We start from the raw sequence: 20534 nt of genomic DNA, 5'->3' as shown, positions 1-20534 counted from the left end.
ACGGGGGGGCCGGGAGTGGGGGGGGGCACGGGGACACCCCCGGGGGGGGGGGGACATCGTCACTGTGGGGGGACATCGTCACTGGGGGGGCACCCCGGTGTGTGGGGGGACATCGTCACTGTGGGGGGACATCGTCACTGTGGGGACACGGGGACACCCCCGGGGGGGGGGGGACATCGTCACTGGGTAGGGGACACGGGGACACCCCTGGTGGGGGGGGACATCACCTCTGTGGGGGGACATCACAGCGTGTGTGGGGACATCATCACTGGGGGGGGGACATCACTGTTGGGGGGGGGACATCACCCCTGTGGGGGGGACACGGGGACACTTCTGGGGGGGGGACATCATCACTGTGGGGACATCACTGTGGGGGGGGACATCATCACTGTGTGGGGACACCCCTGTGTGGGGGGACATCCCCCCCCGTGCTGGGACACCCGGTACGGGGACATCCCTGTGCAGGGACATCCGGGGTGTGCGGGGACCCCCAATGTGTGCAGGGACCCCTCCGGTGTGCGGGGACCCCCCAGCAGTGCACAGAACCCCCCCAGCAGTGCACAGAACCCCCCCAGCAGTGCACAGAACCCCCCCAGATGTGCACAGAACCCCCCAGGTGTGCACAGAACCCCCCCAGCAGTGCACAGAACCCCCCCAGGTGTGCACAGAACCCCCCCAGCAGTGCACAGAACCCCCCCAGGTGTGCACAGAACCCCCCCAGATGTGCACAGAACCCCCCAGGTGTGCACAGAACCCCCCCAGCAGTGCACAGAACCCCCCCAGGTGGGCACAGAACCCCCCCCAGGTGTGCACAGAACCCCCCCAGATGTGCACAGAACCCCCCCAGATGTGCACAGAACCCCCCCCAGATGTGCACAGAGCCCCCCAGGTGTGCACAGAGCCCCTCAGGTGTGCCCGTGCCCCTCGGCTGGTCACAACCCCCCTTCCACACAGTCCCCTGGAAGGGACCCCACAGGTGTGACCCCCACAGGTGTGACCCCCACACAGGTGTGACCCTACACAGGTGTGACCCCCGACACAGCCCGCGGTGTCCCCGCTGTCCCCACGCTGTCCCCACGGTATCCCCACAGTGTCCCCGTTGTCCCCGCGGTGTCCCCGTTGTCCCCACGGTGTCCCCGCAGTATCCCCGTTGTCCCCACGGTGTCCCCGGTGTCCCCGCAGTGTCCCCGGCGCGGAGCAGCGCTCGCCCTGCCGCTGTTCCCATCCCGTTAATCCCGTCCTGTCCCGGATGTCACCGGTGCCAGCCCCGGGACACTCGCGGGGGTCCGGGCAGGACCGGCCCGTGGTGCCCCCGGTGGGGGCGCGGGCACCCGCGGGGCACAGCCGGGCCGGGAATGATTCACCGGGAGAGTCCCCACTCCCACTCCCACCCCCATTCCCATTCCCATCCCCATTCCCATCCCCATTCCCATCCCCATTCCCATTCCCATTCCCAATCCCATTCCCATTCCCGTTCCCATTCCCATTCCCGTTCCCATCCCCATTCCCATTCCCACTCCCATTCCCGTTCCCATTCCCGTTCCCATTCCCGTTCCCATCCCCATTCCCATTCCCATTCCCACTCCCACTCCCACCCCCATTCCCATTCCCATTCCCATTCCCATTCCCATCCCCATCCCCATTCCCATTCCCATTCCCATTCCCATTCCCATTCCCACCCCCATCCCCATTCCCGTTCCCATTCCCATTCCCATTCCCGTTCCCGTTCCCATTCCCATTCCCATTCCCGTTCCCATTCCCGTTCCCATTCCCATTCCCGTTCCCGTTCCCAAGCGGGATCGGGACGCGGGGATCGTGCGGGCTGGGGGGCGGCTCACACCGCTCCGGCCCCGGCCCCCCGAGGGGCGCTGGGGGTCCCGGCAGAGCGCTCCGGCCGCGGCAGCAGCTCCGCACACACACCTCGGTGTCACCCTGTGTCCCCGCGCTGTCCCCGCGCTGTCCCCGCGCCGGGAGGGACAGCCCAGGGCCCCGAGGGTCCCCCCTCCGCGCTGGGAGGGGTCCCCGGGATGCGCGGCCGGCCCCAGCAGCCCCCAGAGCGGGGTCCCCCCGCACCCCACGCTCCGGCCGGGGGTGATGCAACCCCGCCCGGCCCTTGCACCTCCGGCCGCCGCGTGTCGCGACATGTGCGCTGTCGGGACACGGCTGGCACCGTCCCCGCCACCGCTGCGGGGTCCGCACGGAGACCCCCGCTCCTCCCCCCGGGCACACCCCGCGGGGAAAGGGGGGTCCCCCAGCCCCGGCCGTTCCTGGGGACACCGGGTGGTCCCACGGTGCTGGGCCGGCGGTGACCGGCGGGGGGACACGGAGGACACGCGGGTGGCCCTGTGCCCGTTCCGCCACCAGCCGGGGTCCGCTCCGGGGGGCTGGGGGCGCCTGGCACGTCCCCGTGTCCCCAAATCCCCGCAGGGTGGGGTCGCCCCCGGCTCGCAGCACACACAGCGGGGGCTGTGAGGGGACAGGGCGGGCCCGGGGGGCTCCGGCTGTCGCCCCGTGCCACGGAGACACAGGGTGACAGCAGGGGACAGCCCCAGGGACGGGTACCCGGCCGAGGGGACAGGGGGGACGTGGGACCGGAGCGGTGCCGGACGGTGGGAACGGGAGAACCGGGCTGATCCAGCCTGGAATCGCCCGGGGACGTGTGGGGTGTGACCTGTCCTGTGCCAGGGGGACGGGCACGGGGACACCGCTGGGATCGGAACCGGCACTGGAACCAGAGGAACCGGCACTGGCACTGCCGGGACTGGCACTGGCACTGCCGGGACTGGCACCGGCACCACAGGGACTGGCACTGCCGGGACTGGCACTGGCACGGCCAGGAGTGGCACCGGCACCACAGGGACTGGCACTGGCACTGCCGGGACTGGCACCGGCACCACAGGGACCGGCACTGCAGGGAGTGCTGCCAGCTGCCGGGTCCGCGGGCCGTGGTGACAGCGGGTGACACGGGGCAGGGGCTGTGCGGGACCCGCGGTGACAGAGGGTGACAGGGGACAGGGGCTGTGCGGGACCCGCGGTGACAGCAGCGGGTGACAGGGGACAGGGGCTGTGCGGGACCCGTGGTGACAGAGGGTGACAGGGGACAGGGGCTGTGCGGGACCCGCGGTGACAGCAGCGGGCACAGCGAGCCCAGTGTCGCAGGACACGGGGGTGGTGACAGGAACAGCCGCGGACACGGGGACACAAAGCACGTGCAGAGTCCGGTGCCGTGTGCCCGGCATCCTCTCGGGCAAGAGCTGCTGCTGGGGACACTGGGGACAATGGGGACAATGAGGACAGTGGGGACCCTGAGGGCACAGGGGACACTGGGGACGCTGAGGACCCTGGGGACACTGAGGGCACTGTGGATGCTGGTGGTCCTGAAGATGCTGGGGACACTGGGAGCACTGGGATGGACCCTGAGGGCACTGGGGACAATGGGGACAATGGGGACCCTGGGGACACTGAAGGCACTGGGGACGCTGGGAGCACTGGGATGGACCCTGAGGGCACTGGGGACCCTGAGGATGCGGGGATACTGGGAGCACTGGGGATGCTGGTGGCACTGGTGGCCCTGGGGACACTCAGGGCCCCTTCCCTCTCCCGGCAATTCCCGGACACCGAGCCCCGAGTCCCGGGCCAGCTCTGTCCCCGCTCCCCAGCGGGGCCCGGGGCACTTCGGGGGTCCCGCTGGGCTCGGGGGCAGCGGCCGCTCGGTTCGGGGGTCCTGGCTGCGCCCCCCGGCGCTGCTGCGGGACAGGGTGGGGGGCTCTGGAGGGTCCCAGCTGCCAGAGCCGCTTTGGGGGAGCTTTTTGGTGACCGGAGTGGGGCTGCGGGTGCTGCTCCCAACCCCCGCCCTGTCCCGGGGCCTCAGCCAGCAGGCAATTAAGCTAATTAAAACTTCTCCTGGGTTCCCAGGGCCGGGAGCCAGCGGAGAGGAAGAGGGAGAGGAAGAGGGAGAGGGGAAGTGCCGCCGGGCCCTGGGGACAGATGAGGTGACAGCTCCCGGGGTGTGTCCGGCGGTGGCACGGCCGGGCAGGGAGGCAGCACCGGGATCGTTCCCAGCGCCCCGGGAATGCGGATCCCTGAGGAGGAGGAGGAGGAGGAGGGCAGGGAAACGGATCCTGTCCCTGCTGCGGGCCCGGGGGGCTCAGCTGGACCCCAGAGCCCCCTCCTCGTGCCCGGGCTTATCCTGGTGACCCCGATCCTGGTGACACGGGGTGACAGCTGCTGGCACTGCCCCACACGGGGACCCGCACAAGGTGGGGGGATCCCCAGCCAGGACCCCCGCCACGGCCCTGGGGTCGCTGTTGGGGTGCAGATGTCACCCTGGGAGATCCGCGCCCCGCATCCCGCGGGGTCCCGGCCCGTGGGGACACCGCGCTGCCGGCGGTGGGCTCAGGGCGGGGGTCGGGGGTCCCAGGGTGTCCCGCATCCGCCCAGCCGCGGCTCTCGGCGTGGTTCGGAGCCGGGATTTTCTCTCTGGCCGGGGCGATGCAGCGGAAGGGCGCAGAACACCGGAGCCCCCCCGGGAGCCGTGCGGGAGCCGGGGGTCGCGGAGGGCGGGGGTCGGCCGTGCCCACAGCCCCCAGCTCAGGGCTCTGTCCCGCTGTCCCCGGCCGGTCCCCAGCGCTTGGGGATCAGGTGCTGCCCCAAATCCCCCCTCGCGGCCCGCGGGTCTGTGGAGCCTTTGTGTCCCGATAATGCGGAAGAATCCCAGCGATTCCGGGCACGCGGAGGCCCCCGGCCCCTCGGCCCGGGGAAGCCGCCTCGGGGGGAGCGGGTACCCCCAACCCTGCGCTCCGGACCGGTTTGGACACCCGGGGGTGCTGGGGGTCCTCGGCCCAGCCCCACTGGCAGCACCGTCCCGGAGCAGGGGTTGGGGGTCCCGGCCGGGGGTCCCAGCGAAGGAAGCTGTGGGGACCCCTCCCCTGCCGAGCTCCGGCTGCCCAGCTCAGGAGCCCCCAGCGCCGCCCCCTCCCCCGGGAACCCCCGGTTTGGGGGAGCTGCTGCCCGGCGGGAGCGGGACCGGGCTGATCCCTGCGGATTTACATTCCTTAATTGTTTTACAAGGCCCCATGTGATGCTTAAAAACATGGAATCAGCCCTGGGAGAATCCGGGGAGGGGAGCGCTGCCCCCCGAGGGGGCCGGGCGGGCGGATGGGGGCACCGGGTGGGCTCTGTGCCCCCCGAGCCCCCCGCCGGGGCAGGGGGGATGTCGGGGTGCCCGGGGGAAGGACACGACCGGGCTCGGCAGGGCACGGAGCGACGTGGCACTGGGCACAACTGGGAGCCGCTGGGCACCGCTGGGCACCGCTGGGCACCGCTGGGCACCGGGGCCGCGGGGGTGCCCCGACCCCCCGATAGCCCCAGCCCCGCTCCGCTGCCCCCCGGACGGGTCCCCCAGCCCAGCCCAGCCCCAGGGCCGCTCCCCCAGCCCCAGCCCTGCGCCGGGAGGGTCCCGGGGGCAGCGGGGCCGGAGCGGGGCCGGTGGGGGGGAACCGGGTACCGTGCGGTACCGGGGGGAGGTTCGGGGCCGGTGGGGGGGAACCGGGTACCGTGCGGTACCGGGGGGAGGGGCGGGGCCGGTGGGGGGGAACCGGGTGCCGTGCGGTACGGGGGGGAGGTTCGGGGCCGGTGGGGGGGAACCGGGTGCCGTGCGGTACCGGGGGGAGGTTCGGGGCCGGTGGGGGGGAACCGGGTACCGTGCGGTACCGGGGGGAGGTTCGGGCCGGAGCGGGGCTGGGCGGTGCCAGGGAGGGTGCGGGGCCGGGGCCGCTGCGGAACCGGGACCGGTGCGGGGCTGCGGGGAAGGTGCGGAGCCGGTGCGGGGCTGGGGGGGCCGGGGCCGGTGCGGAACCGAGGGCGGTGCGGGGCTGCTCCCGCCCGCGGCTCCTCCCGGGCCGCTGGGCTCCTCCCGCCCGCCGGCCCCGGCGATATTTAACCTGGGCCGGGCCGGGGAGCGGCGGCGCCGAGCGGGGACGGAGCCGGCCCCGAGCCCACCGCAGCCCGTCCCGCTCAGGTACCGCCGGGACCCCGCGCCGCCCCCCGGGCAGCGCCGCAGGGAGGGAGCGGGGGCAGGAGGAGAAGGGGGCCGGGATCTGGATGCGGACCCCAGCGCGACCACCCCGCCGAGCCCCCCCGAGCCCCCGTCCCGTGCCCCCCGCAGCCGCCGCCGCCGCCCGGCCCGTCCCGTCCCGTCCGGCCATGCGAGCCCCGGCCCCGCTGGCGCTGGGTTGCGTCAGCTTCGCGCTGTGCCTGCTGGAGCTGCCCCACGGCCGGGCCCTGCCGCCCCGCAGGTGAGGAACCCTGCCCGGACCCCCTGCCCCGTCCCCTGCACGGCCCCCCGCCCCGATCCCTGCATGGACCCCTGCCCCGATCCCTGCCCGGACCTCCGCCCTGATCCCTGCCCGGACCCCCGCCCCGATCCCTGCATGGACCCCCTGCCCGGACCCCCGCCCGGACCCCCGCCCCGATCCCTGCATGGACCCCCTGCCCGGACCCCTGCCCGGACCCCCGCCCCGATCCCTGCCCGGACCCCTGCCCCGATCCCTGCCCGGACCCCCGCCCCGCTCCCTGCATGGATCCCCTGCCCGGACCCCCTGCCCGGACACCCGCCCCGCTCCCTGCATGGACCCCCTGCCCGGACCCCCTGCCCACACCCCAGCCCCGCCCCCTGCCCGGACCCCTGCCCGGACCCCCTGCCCAGACCCCTGCCCCGATCCCTGCCCGGACCCCTGCCCGGACCCCTGCCCCGATCCCCGCCCCGTTCCGTGCCCGGACCCCTCTCGAGTCCCTTTCCCGGACCCCTGCCCGGCCCCTGTCCGGGATGACCCCCCCGCCCGACCCCCTGCCCCAGGACCCGCTCCTCCTGCCCGCCCGCGCCCCCTGCCCGTGCCCCCCCCGGCCCCGCAGCTGCCGGGATGGGGGTCTGGGGGGTCCCGGGGCACCGAGTCCTGCCGAGCCCCCACCCCGGGGGACGCGGGGGGCACCGTGCGAGGGGTGCGAGGGTCGGCACACGCCGGGGCAGAGACTCTGTGGGTGCAGGGGTTGGGGGTGCCCGGGGGGGTCCCTGAAGTGACACCTGGGGTCGGGCCAGCCCCCCCAGGTCCCGGGGGTGTCCGTGTGCGTGTCCCGGGGGTCCCCGCCCGGCTCCGGGGGGTCCGCCAGCTCCGGAGGGGCGGCCCTGGCACGGCCATGGGTGGGGGGCACTGGGGACCCCCAGGGCTCGGGCAGCTCCTGCCGTGGCCGAGGGGCGCGGTCCTGAAAAAAGGGAAAAGAGAAGGACGGGATTAAGAATCGGAGCAAAAGCTGAAATTCCTTGGAACTGAGGAGGGGTCCCCTGAGTGAGGGGCGTCCCCGGGACTGGGGGCACTGAGGCACGGCGGAGCTCTGGGGCACTTTGGGGGTGCCCGAGGCACGTGGGGGGCGGGGCGGGGGGGAGCGGGGGGTGGGCGTGGGGGGCCCGGGGGTGCCCAGCGGTGCCGTGAGCCCGGGACACGTGTTCGGGGTACGTGTGTGCCTGCAGGTAGCGGCTGCTCCCCGGCTCTGGCTGCTTCCTCCTCCTCCTCTTCCTCCTCCTCCTCTTCCTCCTCCTCCTCCTCCTCCTCCTCCTGCGGGCACCGCGCTGGCTCCGGGCTCAGGAGGTGCCCCCGTGCCCCCTCCCCGCCCGGGTACCCCCTGACCCTGTCCCTTCTCTCCTGCAGGGTCCCCCCGGCTCGGAGCCCCCCGGAGCGGCTCCCCGCTCTCCCCGGAGACCCCCCGGCCCCGCAGCCCATCGGGACCCTGCGACACCGAGCCCCGGTGCTCCGGCACGGCCCGTGGCTCGCCCCCCGCCCCCCGCCGTGGCACGTCCGGCGCCTCATCCAGCGGCACGACCCCCGGCGGGACCCCCGGAGGGACCCCCGGCACGACCCCCGGAGGGACCCCCAGCACGACCCCCAGCACGACCCCCGGCGGGGCCCCCGGCGGGACCCCCGGCACGACCCCCGCCCGCCCCGCGGCCGCCGCCACGCCGGGGCACACCTGGTGCGGGTGGGCTGCGTGCTGGGCACCTGCCAGGTGCAGAACCTGAGCCACCGCCTGTGGCAGCTGCGGGGACAATCGGGCCGCCGGGACTCGTCCCCCATGAACCCCAACAGCCCCCACAGCTACGGCTGAGGAGGGGGCGCGCCCCCGCCCCGCCCCGCGGGGCCCCTCTGAAGCTCTTCCACGGGCGCTCGTGGCCGGGCTACCGGCGCTGCCCACCTGGCCACCGACCCCGGCCCGGGGGGCTCCTGCCCGCGGAGCCCGGGATGAGCCGGCTCCGGTGGCCCGGAGAGACTCGCGGTGACCGCTGGTGGCCCTTTAGTGACTCTTGGTGGCTCCGAGTGGCCCCTGGTGACCCGTGGTGGCCCCTGGTGGCCGGCAGTGGCCAGTCTGTCCGGGACAGGTCCAAGGGCCGCCGGGAATCCCGCTGACCGCAGCTGCACCTTGTGCAAGACCTGGCCGCGCTCCTGCTGAGTCAGCATTGCCGTGGCACCCCCGAGCCCCCCCAGGGCACCCCCGAGCCCCCCGGGCCTTGCCCAGGTCCCCCGGGTGACCCTGGGGCTGTGGGGGAGGGGCCACAGACACCCCGCACCTTGTCCTGTGTCCCCAGCCCGTGTCACCCGCAGCCCGGCGGGAGCTGGCGACAGCGAGATGTCCCCAAATGTGGGGGCAGCGGAAAGGTTGGGGTCCCGTGCCCCACTGCTGCCCAATCCCGGCCCTGTCCTGTCCAGCCCTGTCCCCTGCGGCACCCCCGGGGACACCCCCACGTCCTGTCCCTGCAGGCTCGGAGCACCCCGTTCCCACGGGAGCGCCCCCATTCCCAGAGCACCCCATTCCCAGAGCACCCCATTCCCACAGGGGAGCCCCCATTCCCCTAGACAACCCCATTCCCGGAACACCCCATTCCCCAGGAACACCCCATTCCCCAGGAACACCCCATTCCCGGAACACCCCATTCCTGGAACACCCCAATCCTCCCGGGAGGCCCCCATTCCCGAAGCTCCCCATTCCCGGAACCCCCATTCCCGGAACACCCCAATCCTCCCGGAGCCCCCCATTCCCGGAACCCCCATTCCCCAGGAACACCCCAATCCTCAGGAACCCCCCATTCCCGGAACCCCCATTCCCCAGGAACCCCCATTCCCGGAACCCCCATTCCCGGAACCCCCCATTCCCCAGGAACCCCCATTCCCGGAACACCCCATTCCCGGAACCCCCCATTCCCCAGGAACACCCCATTCCCGGAACCCCCCATTCCCGGAACACCCATTCCCGGAACACCCCAATCCCCAGGAACCCCCATTCCCGGAACCCCCATTCCCGGAACCCCCCAATCCTCAGGACCCCCCATTCCCCATTCCCCAGAGCAGCCGGCTATCCCGGGAGTTTCTGGGATGGGATCCCATGGATGCCCCCGGAGCTGTGCCCACCCCAGGACTGTCCCATCCCCCCGTGGAGCTGCCGAGGGGCGCGGGGGGTCCCCAAACCCCTGTCCCCCCCCCCGGGCCCGCCGGGTGCCGGCCCGTCCTGCCCCGAGTCGCGGATCCCGGGAGCTTTCCGGGAATCCCGGAGCGTTTGGAATAAACAAAACCTGCGAGGAGGAGCCGGGGTGGAGCGTCCCGGTGGGGATGGGACACGGGGTGGGAAATGGGGATGGGAAATGGGGATGGGAAATGGGGATGGGAAATGGGGATGGGAAATGGGGATGGGAAATTGGGGTGGGACACGGGGATGGGACACGGGGTGGGAAATGGGGGTGGGAAATTGGGGTGGGATATGGGCATGGGAAATGGGGATGGGAAATGGGGGTGGGAAATGGGGATGGGACACGGGGTGGGACACGGGGTGGGAAATGGGGATGGGAAATGGGGATGGGACACGGGGTGGGAAATGGGGATGGGAAATTGGGGTGGGAAATTGGGGTGGGAAATGGGGATGGGAAATGGGGGTGGGAAATGGGGATGGGACACGGGGTGGGAAATGGGGATGGGAAATGGGGATGGGAAATTGGGGTGGGAAATGGGGATGGGAAATTGGGGTGGGAAATTGGGGTGGGAAATAGGGATGGGACATAGGGATGGGAAATGGGGATGGGACATGGGGATGGGACACGGGGATGGGACACGGGGATGGGAAATCAGGATGGGACATGGGATGGGACATGGGATGGGGCGCGGTGATTCCCGTGGGAATGGGGCAGGGATGGAGCACGGTGATTGATTCCCCCAGGGACGGGAAATGGGGATGGGGCAGGGGTGGGCGAGGGGCGGCCGTGTCCAGGGACAGGCAGCGGCTCCCCCCGGAGCAGGAGGTGACAGCGGGGGCTGCTTCCCCAGGGATGTGGGGACAGACGTGGGGACAGACACGGGGACAGCGGGGACACGTGCGGGTGTCACCCCTCCCTGCCACATCCCGGGGGGACGCGCCCGTGTCCGGCCGTGCCCGTGCCCTGTCCTGGCCATGCCCTGTCACCCCCTGCCCGCCCGTGCCAGCCTCGGCCGTGCCCTGTCACCCCCTGCCCGCAGCCCCCCCGGTGCCCCCCGCTCTGCCCGCAGCCCCCCCGGTGCCCCCCGGTGCCCCCCGTGTCCCTGCGGGGTCACCCCACGGCCCCACCCGGGGGACACTGGGGGTGCCCAGCCCGGGGGTCCCCCAGCCCCCTCCGGGAGCCGCAGCCCCCCAGGCGGGTGAGGGGATCGAACATTAACCGGGACGGGTTAATTGGTCACCGATTGTCCCCGCGGGGCCGGGCGGCCCCCCCGCGCCGCCCCCCGCCATAAACGCGGGGGTCCCGCGGCTGCCCCCGAGCACCCGGAGCCAGCATGAGCAGCCTCCAGGCGGTGAGAGCGGGCAGGGGGCTCGGGGGGCTCCCCTGGGGGGCAGAAACACCCCCAAACCCGGGGGGCACAGGAGACCCCCTTGGCGCTGTCCTCCCTGCCGGAGGGGGTGCCACCCCACGGGGGACCCCACCCCAAAGGGTCCCAGCCCAGGGGACCCCCCCGGCAGGTCGGGGGTCCCGGCCCAGGGGAGCTGCTCCTCGCCCCGGGCGGGGTTGGGGGGGTCAGGGACAGCCCGGGGGGGGGGGTGCAGGGCCTGGGGAGGGGTCCCACAGCAGCCGTGGGGCAGAGCAGGGACCCTCGCACTGTCCCCAGCAGGGACCCCCAGGGTCCCCTCCTTAGGGACAACCTGACCCCCGGACGCCCCCCGGGATGGGGGACAGCACCCCCAGGTCCGGCCGTGCCCGGGGGGGACAGCGCGGTGATCTGGGCCACCGTGTGAGAGATCGCGTGTGTGACGGTGCGCGACACCGTGCGACAGTGTGCGACACCGTGTGACACCGTGTGACACCGTGTGACAAAGTGTGAATTGTGTGACAAAGTGTGACCCCGTGTGACAAAGTGCGACCCCGCGCCTCGGTGTGTGACACTGTGACCCCCTGCCGTGCTGGGGGAGACCACCAGGTCTCTTCTTGGTGCCAGCGTCCCCCTGCCCCCAATCCCTGTCCCCATCCCTGCCCCCATCCCCTGTCCCCTGTCCCTGTCCCCATCCCCTGTCTCTGTCCCCATCCCCTGTCTCTGTCCCCATCCCCTGTCCCCTGTCCCCATCCCTGTCCCCTGTCCCCCGTCCCTGTCCCCACCCCGCGGTGCCCACCCGGGCCCCCCTGAGCCCCCGTCCCCCCGCAGGGCCCCGACTCCTCCGAGGAGCCCAAACCCGGCAAGGCCAAGACCGAGTTCCGCAATTACACCGTGAGTGGGGCGGGGGTCCCGTGGGTACCGGGGGTCCCGTGAGCGAGGGGGGGGTCCCGTGGGTACCGGGGGTCCCGTGAGCGAGGGGGGGGGTCCCGTGAGTACCGGGGGGGTCCCGTGAGTACCGGGGGCCCCACGGGTGCCCCCCGGCCGCGCTGGGGGTCCCGCCCCGCTGCCGGGAGCAGCCCCGGGGGGACTCGGGGGGATCCCCGGAGCAGCCCCGGGGGGACTCGGGGGGACTCGGGGGGATCCCCGGAGCAGCCCCGGGGGGACACGGGGGGATCCCCGGAGCGCCCCGGGGGGACACGGGGGGATCCCCGGAGCAGCCCCGGGGGGACACGGGGGGATCCCCGGAGCGCCCCGGGGGGACACGGGGGGAGCCCCGGAGCGCCCCCAGCCCCAGCGCTGCCCCACAGGAGGGGAAGCTGATCGACCGCGTGTACCACACCTACCTGCTCATGCACACGCACCAGACCGTGGAGTTCGTCCGCAGGAAGGTGGGAACCACCCCGGGGGTATCCCCCGCTGTCCCCCGGTATCCCCCGCTGTCCCTCGGTATCTCCCCGGTGTCCCCCCGGTGTCCCCCGCTGTCCCCCGGGTCACCACAGCGGTGGAGGGGTCCGCACCCCGAATCCATCCCCGCTTCGCCAGCCCGCCCGGGGGTGTCCGGAGGTGTCCGGGGGGTGTCCGGGGGGTGTCCGGGGGTGTCCGGGGGGTGTCCGGGGGGTGTCCAGAGATGTCCGGGGGGTGTCCAGAGGTGTCCGGGGTGTGTCCGGGGGTGTCCAGAGGTGTCCGGGGTGTGCCCGGGGGTGTCCCCAGGTGTCCGGGGGGTGTCCGGGGGTGTCCGGGGGTGTTCGGAGGTGTCCGGGGGTGTCCCCAGGTGTCCGGGGCTGTCCGGGGGTGTCCGGAGGTGTCCGGGGTGTGTCCGGGGGTGTCCCCAGCTATCCGGAGGTGTCCGGGGCTGTCCGGGGGGTGTCCGGGGGTGTGTCCGGAGGTGTCCGGGATGTGTCCGGGGGTGTCCCCAGCTATCCGGAGGTGTCCGGGGGGTGTCCGGGGTGTGTCCGGGGGGTGTCCCTGGAGGTGTCCCCAGGTGTCCGGGGGTGTCCCCAGCTATCCGGAGGTGTTCGGGGGTGTCCGGAGGTGTCCGGGGTGTGTCCGGGGGGTGTCCCTGGAGGTGTCCCCAGGTGTCCGGGGATGTCCCCAGCTATCCGGAGGTGTTCGGGGGTGTCCGGGGGTGTCCGGGGGGTGTCCCTGGAGGTGTCCCCAGGTGTCCCACGCGTGTCCCCAGAGCGCCCAGTACGGCTCGTGCTCGCTGCGGAGGATGAGCGCCATGGAGGCGCTGGAGCTGCTGGATCAGCTCGTGGACGAGTCGGACCCCGACGTGGATTTCCCCAACTCCTTCCACGCCTTCCAGACGGCCGAGGGGATCCGCAGGGCGCACCCCGACAAAGGTAGGGCCGGAGCCGGGCCCGGGCCCGGCCGGGGTCCCCCCCCCGAGCCGCGCTGACGCGACCCCCGCCCGCTCCCCCCAGACTGGTTCCACCTGGTGGGGCTCCTGCACGACCTGGGCAAGGTGCTGGCGCTGTTCGGGGAGCCGCAGGTGAGCGGGGTGCTGGGGAGGGGGCTCGGGGGGTTCCCCCCGGCGGCCGGGGGGGCTCTGGGGGGGGGTGGTGACCCCGCTGTCCCCCCGCAGTGGGCGGTGGTCGGGGACACCTTCCCGGTGGGCTGCAAGGTGCAGAAGTCGGTGGTTTATGGGGACTCCACCTTCCACGACAACCCCGACACCAAAGACCCCCGGTACAGGTGAGCGGGACCCCCGGGGGGGGGGGGGTTTTGGGGGGGCGGGGGCTGCGGGGTGGGGGGGGGGTCCAGCCCCTCACCCCCCGCCCCTTCCCCAGCACCCAGTACGGGATGTACCAGCCCGGCTGCGGCCTGGAAAACGTCCTCATGGCCTGGGGCCACGACGGGGGGTTTGGGGGGGCTGGGGGGGGGCCCCGCCTCCGGGCAGGACCCCCCACCCCCAAGGGGGGCCCTGGCCCCCCCCCCCCCCCGCCGCCCCCTTTGCGGGGGCTGGGGTGGGGCAGGGGCTGCTCTTCTGGGGGGCTGCAGCTTCTTGGGGGGGGGGGGGGCTCTGTGACTCTGGGGGGGGTCCGCACCTCTCCGGGGGGGGGTCTGCACCTCTCGGGGTCCCCCCCGCTGGGGGCTCAGCCCCTCCCCACAACCCCTCCACCCCGTTTTCAGAGTACATGTACCAAGTGATGAAATTCAACAAGTTCAAGCTGCCCAAGGAGGTGAGCTCAGCCCGGGGGGGGGGGGGGGGGGGCTCGGGGACCCCCGGGAGGTTTTGGGGTGCGGGGGGAGCACCCTAAATCCGAGCTCCCGCCCCTTTCCCACCCACCCCAGGCTTTCTACATGATTCGCTTCCACTCCTTCTACCCCTGGCACGCCCACGGTGACTACGAGCACCTTTGCTCCGAGGAGGACCGGCGCATGCTGCCCTGGCTCCGGGAGCTCAAGTGCGTGCCCGGGGGGGGGGCTGGGGGCTCGGCCGGACCCCTCCCCAGAGGTTTTGGGGTGCCCTGACCCCCCCCCCCCCCCCCGTTTGTCCCCGCAGCAAGTTTGACCTGTACACCAAGCAGGAGGAGCTGCCCGATGTGCAGCAGCTCCGAGATTACTACCAGGGCCTCATCGACAAATACTGCCCGGGGCAGCTCTGCTGGTGACCCCCGGAACCCCGCCGGGACCCCTGGAACCCTGCAGGGACCCCGCCGGGACCCCCAGAACCCCACCGGGAACCCGGAACCCTGCTGGTGACCCCCGGACCCTGCAGGGACCCCCGGAACCCCGCCGGGACCCCCAGAACCCCACCGGGACCCCAGAACCCCGCCGGGACCCCGGAACCCTGCCGGGACCCCAGAACCCCGCCGGGACCCCCGGACCCTGCAGGGACCCCCGGAACCCCGCCGGGACCCCCAGAACCCCGCCGGGACCCCAGAACCCCGCCGGGACCCCCAGAACCCCGCCGGGACCCCCGGAACCCCGCCGGGACCCCCGGAACCCTGCCGGGACCCCCAGAACCCCACCGGGACCCCGCAACCCTGCCGGGACCCCCGGAACCCCGCCGGGACCCCCCAGCACCCCCAGACCCCGCGCCGGGGCTCCACAATAAATGAGCTTCTGCCGGAGCCCCCAAATCCCACAGGAGCGGCGGGGCTGGAATGTCAAAGGCTTTAATTAGAAAATTATAGGAAAGCTCTGGGCTCGGGGGGACACCCCAAAGAGCCGGGGGGACACCCCAAAGAACCGGGGGGACACCCCAAAGGGCCCGGGGGACACCCCAAAGAACCGGGGGGACACCCCAAAGAACCGGGGGACACCCCAAAGAGCCGGGGGGACACCCCAAAGAACCGGGGGACACCCCAAAGGGCCCGGGGGACACCCCAAAGAGCCAGGGGGACACCCCAAAGGGTCCGGGGGACACCCCAAAGTGACCTGAGGGGCTGGGCAGGGGAATGAGGGGGGGGCTGACACTGCCCCGACTGCTCCAGCCCGTGGGCACAGAGCCCCCCACCCTGCTCTGGGCCCCTGAGCTGTGCTGAGACCCCCCTGGGGGGCATGGGGGGGTCCCCAAGGGGATCCAGGGCAATGGGGAGGGGTCCCTGGACATCGGGGATGGGTCCCCAAGGGGATCCAGGGCAATGGGGAGGGGTCCCCAAACACCAGGACACATCCCCAAGCAGCCCCCAAACCCTTGGGAAGGGTCCCCAGGCAGCCCCCAAACCTTGGGGAGGGGTCCCCAGACACTGGGATACATCCCCAGGCAGCCCCCAAACCCTGGGGAAGGGTCCCCAGGAGCCCCCAAACCCTGGGGAGGGGTCCCCAAGCAGCCCCCAAACCCTGGGGAGGGGTCCCCAGGAGCCCCCAAACCCTGGGGAGGGGTCCCCAAGCAGCCCCCAAACCCTGGGGAGTGGTCCCCAAGCGCTGCCCGGGCAGTGGGAGGTGTCCCCAGGCCCCCTCCGCTGTCCCCACCCTGTGCTGAAGGCACACGGGGACCCCACCCGGGGCCTGCCCCCCACCCCCCGATTTTTGGGGAGGGGGCTGCAGGGGCTACTTCTTCCTCCTGCTGCCGTGCCGAGCCTCGGGCCGTGCCCCCTCGGGCCGTGCCCCCTCGCTGCCCCTCATTGCCCCCTCGCTGTCCCTCATTGCCCCCTCGCTGCCCCTCGGGCCGTTGCGTTGCCCCCGCTCCCGGCTCCCTCTGTGGCGGGCGGGGGTCGCCGCCCCCCGGGCCCGCTGGCCCAGGGCTCGCAGCAGCCCCACGGTGGCGACCCCCAGGTAGAGGGACCAGAGCAGGACGGGGCCCGAGAGGGGCCGGCACAGGCGGCGCAGCCACGACAGGAACCGCGACAGAGCCGACACAGAGCGGGCAGCGACCGGGGGGACACGGGGGACACGGGGGGAGATGGGGACATGGAGACATGGGGGACACGGGGGGAGATGGGGGGAGATGGGGGGACACTGGGACATGGGGAAATGGGGAGATGGGGGGACACGGGGGACATGGGGGAACACGGGGGGACATGGGGACATGGGACATGGGGGGAGATAGGGGGTGGGGGACATGGGGACACGGGGGGACACGGGGAGACATGGGGACATGGAGGGACATGGGGGGAGATGGGGGGAGATGGGGACATGGGGGAACACGGGGGGACATGGGGACATGGGGGGACATGGGGGGTGGGGGACACGGGGGGACATGGGGACAGGGAATGGGATACAGGGTGAGATGTGGGGTGAGGATGGGGGAACGGGGATGGGGACAGGGACAGGGTGAGGGAATGGGGCCAGGATGAGACAGGGGGTGCGAGGATGAGGGAACGGGGACGGGATCATGGCAGGGACTCAGGGCTGCTGAAGGAAGGGGCTCAGGAGCTGGGGAGGGGCTCAGGAGCCGGGGAAGGGGTTCAGGGGCTGGGATGGGGGGTCAGGAGCTGGGGAGGGGCTCAGGAGCTGGGGAGGGGGCTCAGGGACTGGGGAGGGGGGTCAGGAGCTGGGGAGGGGCTCAGGGACTGGGGAGGGGGTCAGGCCTTGGGGAGGGGGCTCAGGGACTGGGGAAGGGGCTGAGGGGCTGGGATGGGGGTCAGGAGCTGGGGAGGGGGCTCAGGCCCTGGGGAGGGGCTCAGGGACTGGGGAAGGGGCTCAGGCCCTGGGGAGGGGGCTCAGGGACTGGGGAGGGGGCTCAGGCCCCAGGGAAGGGGCTCAGGGGCTGGGGAGGGGGCTCAGCCCCCCGGGAGGGGCTCAGGGACTGGGGAGGGGGTCAGGCCTTGGGGAGGGGGCTCAGGAGCTGGGGAGGGGTCTCAGCTCCCCGGGAGGGGGCTCAGGGGCTGGGGAGGGGCTCAGGCCCTGGGGAGGGGGCTCAGGAGCTGGGGAGGGGGTCAGGCCTTGGGGAGGGGGCTCAGGCCCCAGGGAGGGGGTCAGGCCTTGGGGAGGGGGCTCAGGCCCTGGGGAGGGGGCTCAGGGGCTGGGGAGGGGGCTCAGCCCCCCGGGAGGGGTCTCCCCGTGCCCACCTTGAGGCCGTGCTGGCTGAGCAGCCCCTCCAGCGTGGGGTGTCCCAGGGACACGGCCGGGAAGAACTCGTGCACGAACTGCCGCCGCCACCACGCCGGGCTGGGGTACAGGGGGTACAGGGGGTACAGGGTCACCCCAAAACCCCCCGAGCCCGGGATGGGGTACAGGGGGTACAGGGGGTACAGGGTCACCCCAAAAGCCCCCTGAGCCCGGGATGGGGGTACAGGGTCACCCCAAAACCCCCTGAGCCCGGGATGGGGTACAGGGGGTACAGGGTCACCCCAAAACCCCCCTGAGCCCGGGATGGGGGTACAGGGTCACCCCAAAACCCCCTGAGCCCGGGATGGGGTACAGGGGGTACAGGGTCACCCCAAAACCCCCCTGAGCCCGGGATGGGGTACAGGGTCACCCCAAAACCCCCTGAGCCCGGGATGGGGTACAGGGGGTACAGGGTCACCCCAAAACCCCCCTGAGCCCGGGATGGGGTACAGGGTCACCCCAAAACCCCCCGAGCCCGGGCTGGGGGTACAGGGTCACCCCAAAACCCCCCGAGCCCGGGATGGGGTACAGGGTCACCCCAAAACCCCCTGAGCACGGGATGGGGGTACAGGGACCCCTCCCCACTCACCCCCCTAGGCCGGGCCGGGGTCCCAGGGACACCCCAAACCCCCCCGGGCTGGGCTGGGGTCCCAGGGACACCCCAAACCCCCCCGAGCTCAGGCTGGGGTCCCAGGGACACCCCAAACCCCCCCAGGCTGGGGTCCCAGGGACACCCCAAACCCCCCCGAGGCCGGGCCGGGGTCGCAGGGACCCCTCCCCACTCACCCCCCCTGGCCCGGGCCGTGAAGCGGTGTTTGTAGAGCTGCGCCCGCAGGAAGGTCGGGGGGCGCGCGTGGAACGGGTACCGGGACTCGTCTGTCTGCAGCAGCCGGATCACTGCGGGATGGGGGACATGGGCACCCCAAATCCGCCTGGGCACCCCAAATCCGCCTGGGGACCCCAAATCCGCCTGGGGACCCCAAATCCGGCCTGGGCACCCCAAACACAGCCGGATCACTGCGGGATGGGGGACATGGGCACCCCAAATCCAGCTGGGGACCCCAAATCCGGGCTGGGGACCCCAAATCCGGCTGGGCACCCCAAACACAGCCGGATCACTGCGGGATGGGGGACATGGGCACCCCAAATCCGCCTGGGGCACCCCAAATCCGCCTGGGGCACCCCAAATCCGGCTGGGGACCCCAAATCCGGGCTGGGGACCCCAAATCCGGGCTGGGGCACCCCAAATCCGCCTGGGGACCCCAAATCCGCCTGGGGACCCCAAATCCGGCTGGGGCACCCCAAACACAGCCGGATCACTGCGGGATGGGGGACATGGGCACCCCAATACAGCTGGGGCACCCCAAATCCGGGCTGGGGCACCCCAAATCCAAACAGGGACACCCCAAATCCGGGCTGGGGCACCCCAAATCCAAACAGGGACACCCCAAACCCACGGTGGCACCGATGCTGAGGAGACCCCACCATGCTCTGGGTCCCCAGAGCCCCCAGCCCCAGAGCCCCCCCAGCCCCACCCCAGAGCCCCCAGCCCTAAATCCCCACATTCCCACCCCTGAGCCCCACCCCAGAGCCCCCAGCCCCATTTTGAGCCCCCAGCCCCACTCACTGTCAGGCTGGCCCTGCAGCAGCCGCAGCACCAGAGCCCCCAGCCCCATTTTGAGCCCCCAGCCCCATTTTGTGCCCCCAGCCCCATTTTGGGCCCCCCGCCCCACTCACCGTCAGGCTGGCCCTGCACCAGCCGCAGCACCAGAGCCCCCAGCCCCATTTTGAGCCCCCAGCCCCACTCACCGTCAGGCTGGCCCTGCAGCAGCCCCACCCCAGAGCCCCCCGCCCCATTTTGGGCCCCCAGCCCCATTTTGAGCCCCCAGCCCCACTCACCGTCAGGCTGGCCCTGCAGCAGCCCCACCCCAGAGCCCCCAGCCCCATTTTGAGCCCCCAGCCCCACTCACCGTCAAGGCTGGCCCTGCAGCAGCCCCCAGCCCCATTTTGAGCCCCCAGCCCCATTTTGAGCCCCCAGCCCCACTCACCGTCAGGCTGGCCCTGCAGCAGCCCCCCGCCAGAGCCCCCAGCCCCATTTTGAGCCCCCAGCCCCATTTTGAGCCCCCAGCCCCACTCACCATCAGGCTGGCCCTGCAGCAGCCCCATTTTGAGCCCCCAGCCCCATTTTGAGCCCCCAGCCCCATTTTGAGCCCCCAGCCCCACTCACCGTCAGGCTGGCCCTGCAGCAGCCCCACCCCAGAGCCCCCAGCCCCATTTTGAGCCCCCAGCCCCATTTTGAGCCCCCAGCCCCACTCACCGTCAGGCTGGCCCTGTAGCAGCCCCACCCCAGAGCCCCCAGCCCCATTTTGAGCCCCCAGCCCCACTCACCGTCAGGCTGGCCCTGTAGCAGCCCCACCCCAGAGCCCCCAGCCCCTTTTTGAGCCCCCAGCCCCACTCACCGTCAGGCTGGTCCTGCAGCAGCCGCAGCACCAGAGCCCCCAGCCCCATTTTGAGCCCCCAGCCCCATTTTGAGCCCCCAGCCCCATTTTGAGCCCCCAGCCCCACTCACCGTCAGGCTGGCCCTGCAGCAGCCGCAGCACCAGGGCGCTGAACCAGGGGCTGCTCTGGTGGGGCCCGAGGGCGGCGAACCAGAGCTGCCAGTCCAGGCGGGGCTGGTGCGGGGCCACCAGGGCCGGGGCCACGCTCACGTTCCCGGGCTTGTACATGAACTCGATCTCCTGTGGGATCGGCAAGCGCTGCCACCGGCAACTCCCAGGGTCCCGGCTCCCTTCCTGCCCCAAATCCCGGGATCCCGGCTCCCTTCCTGCCCCAAATCCCGGGATCCCGGCTCCACTCCCGCCCCAAATCCCGGGATCCCGGCTCCCCTCTGCCCCAAATCCCGGGATCCCGGTTCCACTCCTGCCCCAAATCCCGGGATCCCGGCTCCATTCCTGCCCCAAATCCCGGGATCCCGGTTCCCTTCCGCCCCAAATCCCGGGATCCCGGCTCCCTTCCCGCCCCAAATCCCGGGATCCCGGCTCCCCTCTGCCCCAAATCCCGGGGTCCCGGCTCCCCTCTGCCCCAAATCCCGGGATCCCGGTTCCCTTCCTGCCCCAATTCCCGGGATCCCAGCTCCCCTCCTGCCCCAAATCCCGGGAT

At 72.4% G+C, this 20534-nt stretch overlaps 3 protein-coding genes across 4 annotated transcripts; 2 read left to right on the top strand and 1 right to left on the bottom strand.

Annotated features, from left to right (window-relative positions):
- Positions 1-5978: 5978 nt before the first annotated feature.
- Positions 5979-9125, top strand: ADM2 (adrenomedullin 2). Its single transcript, XM_088055202.1, has 4 exons — positions 5979-6019; positions 6167-6296; positions 7704-7886; positions 7995-9125. The coding sequence occupies exons 2-4, from the start codon at positions 6205-6207 to the stop codon at positions 8155-8157; spliced, it is 438 nt and encodes a 145-aa protein (XP_087911328.1). The 5' UTR covers positions 5979-6019; positions 6167-6204; the 3' UTR covers positions 8158-9125.
- Positions 9126-10789: 1664 nt separating this feature from the next.
- Positions 10790-14637, top strand: MIOX (myo-inositol oxygenase). Of its 2 annotated transcripts, none has more exons than XM_005533791.3 (10): positions 10790-10862; positions 11706-11768; positions 12185-12265; positions 13057-13219; positions 13301-13368; positions 13462-13571; positions 13667-13734; positions 14010-14059; positions 14172-14284; positions 14383-14637. In XM_005533791.3, the coding sequence occupies exons 1-10, from the start codon at positions 10845-10847 to the stop codon at positions 14489-14491; spliced, it is 843 nt and encodes a 280-aa protein (XP_005533848.2). In that variant the 5' UTR covers positions 10790-10844; the 3' UTR covers positions 14492-14637. The 2 variants fall into 2 exon arrangements, with proteins under 2 accessions (XP_005533848.2, XP_087911326.1); XM_088055200.1 differs by lacking the exon at positions 10790-10862 and adding an exon at positions 11310-11438.
- A 2584-nt stretch (positions 14638-17221) lies between these two features.
- On the bottom strand, positions 17222-20235 carry LMF2 (lipase maturation factor 2). The gene is made up of 3 exons (XM_088055201.1): positions 19945-20235; positions 18162-18272; positions 17222-17435 (listed from the first exon to the last, which is right to left on the bottom strand). Exons 1-3 carry the CDS (start codon positions 20099-20101, stop codon positions 17263-17265), a joined length of 441 nt encoding a protein of 146 aa, XP_087911327.1. The 5' UTR covers positions 20102-20235; the 3' UTR covers positions 17222-17262.
- Positions 20236-20534: the final 299 nt, after the last annotated feature.

The sequence above is a fragment of the Pseudopodoces humilis genome, chromosome 5 (assembly GCF_049639895.1).
Source record: "Pseudopodoces humilis isolate 2021_Gansu_Grassland_sample_001 chromosome 5, ASM4963989v1, whole genome shotgun sequence".
In the NCBI taxonomy this organism is placed as follows: Eukaryota; Metazoa; Chordata; class Aves; order Passeriformes; family Paridae; genus Pseudopodoces; species Pseudopodoces humilis.
This window is presented reverse-complemented; position numbering and strand designations above follow the sequence as displayed.

Excerpts from the sequence above, each read along its gene's own strand:
- ADM2 (XM_088055202.1), top strand. The coding sequence starts at position 6,205 with ATGCGAGCCCCGGCCCCGCTGGCGCTGGGTTGCGTCAGCTTCGCGCTG. Across the intron at positions 6,297-7,703 it reads CGGGCCCTGCCGCCCCGCAG|GGTCCCCCCGGCTCGGAGCC; the intron begins GTGAGGAACCCT and ends TCTCTCCTGCAG. Across the intron at positions 7,887-7,994 it reads CGGCACGACCCCCGGCGGGA|CCGCGGCCGCCGCCACGCCG; the intron begins CCCCCGGAGGGA and ends CCCCCGCCCGCC.
- MIOX (XM_005533791.3), top strand. Across the intron at positions 13,572-13,666 it reads ACCAAAGACCCCCGGTACAG|CACCCAGTACGGGATGTACC; the intron begins GTGAGCGGGACC and ends CCCCTTCCCCAG. Across the intron at positions 13,735-14,009 it reads CATGGCCTGGGGCCACGACG|AGTACATGTACCAAGTGATG; the intron begins GGGGGTTTGGGG and ends CCCCGTTTTCAG.
- LMF2 (XM_088055201.1), bottom strand. The coding sequence starts at position 20,101 with ATGTACAAGCCCGGGAACGTGAGCGTGGCCCCGGCCCTGGTGGCCCCG. Across the intron at positions 18,273-19,944 it reads GCTGCAGGGCCAGCCTGACG|TGATCCGGCTGCTGCAGACA; the intron begins GTGAGTGGGGCT and ends CCCATCCCGCAG. Across the intron at positions 17,436-18,161 it reads CACGGCCCGGGCCAGGGGGG|CCCGGCGTGGTGGCGGCGGC; the intron begins GTGAGTGGGGAG and ends CCTGTACCCCAG.